The sequence below is a fragment of the Oratosquilla oratoria genome, chromosome 39 (genome assembly GCF_046742065.1).
Source record: "Oratosquilla oratoria isolate Oo_2021 chromosome 39, ASM4674206v1, whole genome shotgun sequence".
In the NCBI taxonomy this organism is placed as follows: Eukaryota; Metazoa; Arthropoda; class Malacostraca; order Stomatopoda; family Squillidae; genus Oratosquilla; species Oratosquilla oratoria.
Window position 1 is genome coordinate 8,913,892 of NC_134815.1, and position 6,154 is coordinate 8,920,045.

A 6,154-nucleotide genomic window follows, 5' to 3' on the forward strand; every position below is an offset into this window, starting at 1 on the left:
CACACACACACACACACACACACACACACACACACACACACACACACACACACACACACACACACACACACACACACACACACACTCGATGGCGCCGTGGTAGCGTTCGCGCCCGCCACTACGGTAGTCCGGGTTCGAATCCCGCCCAGGGCTGAAATAATTTCAGAGTCGTTATTCCAGCTCTTGTGGGCGGGGAGTTGTGTGTGTGTGTGTGTGTGTGTGTGTGTGTGTGTGTGTGTGTGTGTGTGTGTGTGTGTGTGTGTGTGTGTGTGTGTGTGTGTGTGTGTGTGTGTGTGTGTGTGTGTGTGTGTGTGTGTGTGTGTGTGTGTGTGTGTGTGTGCGTGTAAGGTCACAGCATTAACCATAGATCGGTTATATATGAGCTCTGAGCTCTTCCGGGAGGGTAATAGCTGTCGATCACGAGTCCAACATGTGATCCAAGACCATGGTGAATCACACACACACACACACACACACACACACACACACACACACACACACACACACACAATCATAGCAACACGAGCTGAAATAATGGACCAAATAACAAGCCTTGATGTCAGGAAATCGCACGGCCCGGATGGAATTGCAAACTGGATACTAAAGGAGTGTAAAGAAGAATTGGTAGGCAAAATATATAATATAATAAGTTGTTCGCTTAAGGAAAGAAAAATACCAGAAAATTAGAAAAATAGCCAACATTGTATCAATATATAGAGGAGGATACAAGGAAGCCCCAACAAATTACAGACCAGTTTCCCTTACAAGTACTGTTGCCAAAATTTGTGAAAAAAGTTATCAAAAATACATGGATAAAACATCTGGAAGAGAATAACATACTAAACCCGAGACAGTTTGGATTCAGACAGGGAAGATCACGTGCCACATATCTGATATGTTTTTACTCAAGACTATTAAATATAATACAGGAAAGGGATGGATGGGCTGATTGTGCTTTTCTAGATCTACAAAAAGCCTTTGATAAAGTACAGCATTGAAAACTATTAAGAAAAATAAAAACCATAGGAGGAGTACAAAGTAAACTACTGTAATGGATGGAGGATTTCTTGCATGGAAGAAAAATGAGAGTAGTGCTCAGATATAAGGGTTCTACTTGGGAAGAGGTCATTAGTGGAGTTCCACAGGGATCGGCACTGGCTCCAATGATGTTTGTTATTTATGTGAATAACATTGACGAGGGTGTGGACAACTACATGAACTTTGCTGATGACGCAAAGTTGTTGAGAAAAGTGAGCACAAATAAAATGTGATTTGCTGCAGAGAGATCTGAATAAAATTTGGGAATGGAGTCAGAAGTGGGAAGTGGACTTCAGCATTCATAAATGTAGTATAATAGAATTTGAAAAAAGTAAAAACAGGATATCAGGACAATATAAAATTGGTGAAAAGGAAGTAAAGAAAGTGGGATTTGAAAAAGACCCGGGAGTAATCATTACAAAGGACATGTCCCCTGATAAACAGATAAACAGAATTGTCGGAGAAACCTACAACTTGCTGAGAGCAATAAAAGTGTCTTTTACTTGCTTGGACGAAGAAATGGTAAAGAAAATACTAGTCACACTGATAAGACCAAGACTGGAGTACGCAGCAACATTATGGTCACCCAGTACCAAAAATAATATAAGAAATATTAAAAGAATCCAAAGAGCAACTACAAAGATAGCTCCCACATTTTCAGAACGGTCATAGGAAGAGAGATCGTCAAAACTAGAGTTACCGACCCTGGAACAAACAAGAGAAAGAGGAGATTCGTTGACCATCTATAGAATCATGAGATGTATGGAAGTCCTTGATAGAGAAGACTTAATAAATTGGGATGCGAGAAATACAAGAGGACATGGAAAGACACTCAAAAAGGACAGTTATAGAAGAGACCTGAAAAAGAACAGCTTTCCCCACAGAGTGGTGGATGTATGGAACAAACTGGACGAAACAATAGTGTGTGCAAAAACCATACACGAATTTAAGAACAATTTAAATACTGCGAGATACAGAGACGGGACACCACGATCATAGCCCCCCTTCCCGTAAGATACAACTAGGTAAATACACAAACACATACACACACACACACACACACACACACACACACACACACACACACACACACACACACACACACACACACACACACACACACACACACACACACACACACACACACACACACACACACACACACACACACATACACGCACACATACATACACGCACACACACGTTGGCGTGAAGGGTGAGTTGGGCTAAGTGATGAAGGGGAAAATGATGGCAGAAAGCTGGCCTACGGTTCTAATATCGGTTTCCTATACCTATGACGTCACAAGGTTAGTAGTGACGTCATGAGATCGTTTGGTTGTAAAATCAAACTCCAGGAAGAGAGTTCTGAGCTCTCTTCCGGGAGGGAAATAGCTGTCGATCACGAGTCCAACAAGTGATCCAAGACCATGGTTAATCACACACACTCACTCACTCACCGCTATGTGTGCTGAGTGTGTATCTGTGTTCGTTTTTGTATGTGTGAGTTTGCGTGCCTGTGTGTGTGTCTATGTTTCTTTGTGTTTGTGATTCATCTTGGTCTTTGGATCACATGTTGAACTCGTGATCGATAGTTATTTCCCTCCCGGAAGAGAGCTCAGAGCCTGCATGACCGATCTATGGGTAATACTGTGACATTACACGCACACACACACCCAACTCTCCGCCCACGAGAGTTGGAGTAACGACTCGAAGCGCAGTGATACTGAAATTATTTCAATCCTGGGCAGGATTCGAACCCAGACCGCCGTAGTGATAGTCGGGGACTCTACCAACCGCGCCACCGAGTCGTGTATGCATGTGTGTGTGTGTGTGTGTGTGTGTGTGTGTGTGTGTGTGTGTGTGTGTGTGTGTGTGTGTGTGTGTGTGTGTGTGTGTGTGTGTGTGTGTGTGCGTGTGTGTGTGTGTGTGCGCGCGTGTGTGTGTGTGTGTGTGTGTGTGTGTGTGTGTGTGTGTGTGTGTGTGTGTGTGTGTGTGTGTGTGTGTGTGTGTGTGTGTGTGTGTGTGTGTGTGTGTGTGTGTGTGTGTGTGTGTGTAGGTTGTGTGAGAGTGGGCGGTGCAGGGTGTCGTGTAGAAGCAGGTCCTCTGCACACGTTTCTTTGTCCTCTTGGTAGCTGTTGCACGATTTCATTTGAACGCTCTACCTGACCCCGTTTTCTTTGCCTGCTCATCTCTCCTTGATCCCGTTTTCGCTCCCTCTTAATCTATTTCCGATTCCGTTTATCCTTCTTTTGTTCATCTTTGTTTCTGATAAACTGCAGACAATTTTATCCCAATAATGCAACATCACACACATGAATATGTATGTGTATATATATATATATATATACATTTATTTATATACATATATATATATATGTATATATATATATATATATATATATATTATAATTGTATGTGTGTGTGTATTTACAGCAATTCACAAGAACACGTGAAAATAATTTCCAGAAAATATCACTGGGAAATAAGAAAAATAGTCCGAAGGTTTTCGTCTATTTAAGACATCTTTAGGGAATACAAAGTAACCAAGACATAGATGAATATATATACATTAAGTAATAGACAAGGTAGGGAGCATTGTAAGGTCACACAAGTTACTCCACTACCAAGTCGAGAAATGTTTTCCCTGAGTATATGTCACTGTGCAGCCCACAACAAGTTTCAACAAGATTCTTGTTGAAACTTGTTCTAGGTAAGCAGCTTCTCACTGAGTCAGTTGCTGCTTTGGAATAACTACGAAGGATGTCTTCTGGACCTGGCAGAGTGGTTCCTTCGGGCAGAAAAAAATTATCCTGTCTGGAATTATTTTGAAAAACTACCAACAACTTCTGGCAAAGGGTACCGAGCTAAATGCAAAGACTGCAGCCAGGAACTACAGGGCATTGTGTAATGATTAAAATCTCACAGAGATAAATGCCAAGGTCAGCCACAACATACAGAAGAAGAAATTGATGACCCAGGTAAATAATTTTACTTATATTGTGTGCATTTCTCCCTTTTCATACGCAACTATATAAATTTGGTGAACAATGGAGAGCATGTGCAATAAAAATATGAAGGCCTAAAGCAGTGGTTCTCAACCAGGGGGGAAATTTGGATGTTTCAGGGGGGAAATTCTAGTCATTAAACTCTTCAGTCTGTGATCTTCTGAGAGAGTTCTTACGCTATAAGTATAGATCTTCATTTCCTTCATACTGTTTAATCTCCAAGGCTGGGATCTGCTTGGACAGTGCTAACATTCGGTGGCACACTGCCCGTATGCACATGAGGCAATGCGGTTGGACCTTTAGGAGACTATGATCCAACAGGAACGCCCGGTTTTGTTTTGCTTGTACTTTTCATGGTTGCGATGCTTTTGACAGTAATCTCACCTCCCTGCCGACTAGTTTCTGGTGAGATATTTCTCTGGTGTCACCTTATTCATTATATTCGGTGAAACCCTTCATATCTATAGGGTTCCCAATGATCCACGCCGTCATTATGAAGGTACCCCATATATCTATGGGGAATTTCCCTGTTCGCCATCAGGGACGTGCCAATTAGCAGTGGGTCCTGCTACTGTGTGTGAGCTGCTCTTTGTCTGATCTTTCTTACAAAACTTGTTCGATATGGGTGACCCTAGAGAGATTTCCTCTCTATCGACATAGCTTCTGTAATCATTAAGATTTTCAAGCCTATCCACCACGTCAACGTGTCAACTCTCGGATAGGATATATGTATATATATATATATATATATATATATATATATATATATATATATATATATATATATGTGTGTGTGTGTGTGTGTGTGTGTGTGTGTGTGTGTGTGTGTGTGTGTGTGTGTGTGTGTGTGTGTGTGTGTGTGTGTGTGTGTGTGTGTGTGTGTGTGTGTGTGTGTGTGTATGTATATGTGTATGTGTGTGTATTATTTTATACCTTAGACTCGATAATGACTTGACACACTCTATGACAGACGCTTTGTGATACAGTAACTGCTGTTGTCAACACGGATGTAAGAATGTATGACACAAACACTGAGTCGGAGATCACCGGTCAAAGGACACAAGACACTGCAAATGACACAGTCGTCGTAAGATGACACACTCCTTGCGTCAGATGACACATTCATCGTTTCAGGACACATTAGTCGTATGACACTGGTAGGTGACACAATCCTCGCACCATGTGACACAAACCCTATTAGGTGACACACGTGACGCTTTAGGCGACACAGACACTAACCCGAGGGCACCCGCGTCAAGAGGACGACGAGTACGAGGGTCACGTGACGAGATGACGTCATCCCGTCGGCCAAGGGGGACATGGAGGGGTACATGGTGGCAGGTATGCACCGCTCGCGATCTTTTCTCGAACTGAGAACGAAGACGGCGACAAGTAAGAGGAGGAGGAGGAGGAGGAAATTCCTGTTCTAATGTACGCAACGTTTCTCCGTGGTTGCTCGCTTTCTCCTCCTCCTCCTCCTCCTCCTCAACCTCCTCCTCCTCCTCCTCCTCTTCCATTACCTCCACGTTGCCCTCCACCCACTCTCCTCCTTCACCCTACCTTTTTTTCCCTCTCGTTTCCCTCCTTCTTCCTCCTTCTCCTTCTGCTCTTTCTCCTTTCTTTTTCCTTCTCTTCCCGCTACTCCTTTCTGCCTCTTCCTATTTTCCTTTTTTCTGCCTTTTCTTCTCCGCTTACTCCTCCACCACCTCTTCTTACTCCTCCATACCACAGCTGTTTTCTTACGGTTGAGCAGAGGACCCGTCCTCCGCCCCCCACCCCTTGCCCCCCTAAGGGGTGGAGACGAACAAGAGGAAAGAAAACGGGACCAAGCGAGGCCGTCGCGACATCCTTCCCACCCCCAATATGGATATTGTCGACAAAATAATACATCACGTGAGTGAACACACACGCCAGGGTCTTGGGAATAACAGAGAACTCGCATGTCCCCTTAAGAAGAATTGTACTACGACCCACAACCCCGTGGCCAAGGCAGAAAGACTTGCTCCTGTTTCAGCAGACTCCCTCCCCCCCCCACTCGCCCTCCCCCCCCACTCGCCCTCCCCTCCTCCCCTCGCCCCTCGGCAGGAAGAAAATAAAATGGAGAAAGGGGA

At 43.8% G+C, this 6,154-nt stretch overlaps 1 protein-coding gene across 1 annotated transcript in view; it reads right to left on the reverse strand.

Moving 5' to 3' along the window:
* The window catches only part of LOC143020105 (uncharacterized), a 19,792-nt gene extending 14,391 nt beyond the window's left edge, over positions 1 to 5,401 (reverse strand). Inside the window, exon 1 of the mRNA XM_076176264.1 lies at positions 5,283 to 5,401. Coding sequence (XP_076032379.1) covers positions 5,283 to 5,376 — 94 coding nt within the window. The 5' untranslated portion in view covers positions 5,377 to 5,401. The remainder of the gene's footprint in view (positions 1 to 5,282) is intronic.
* Between the last annotated feature and the right edge of the window lie 753 nt (positions 5,402 to 6,154).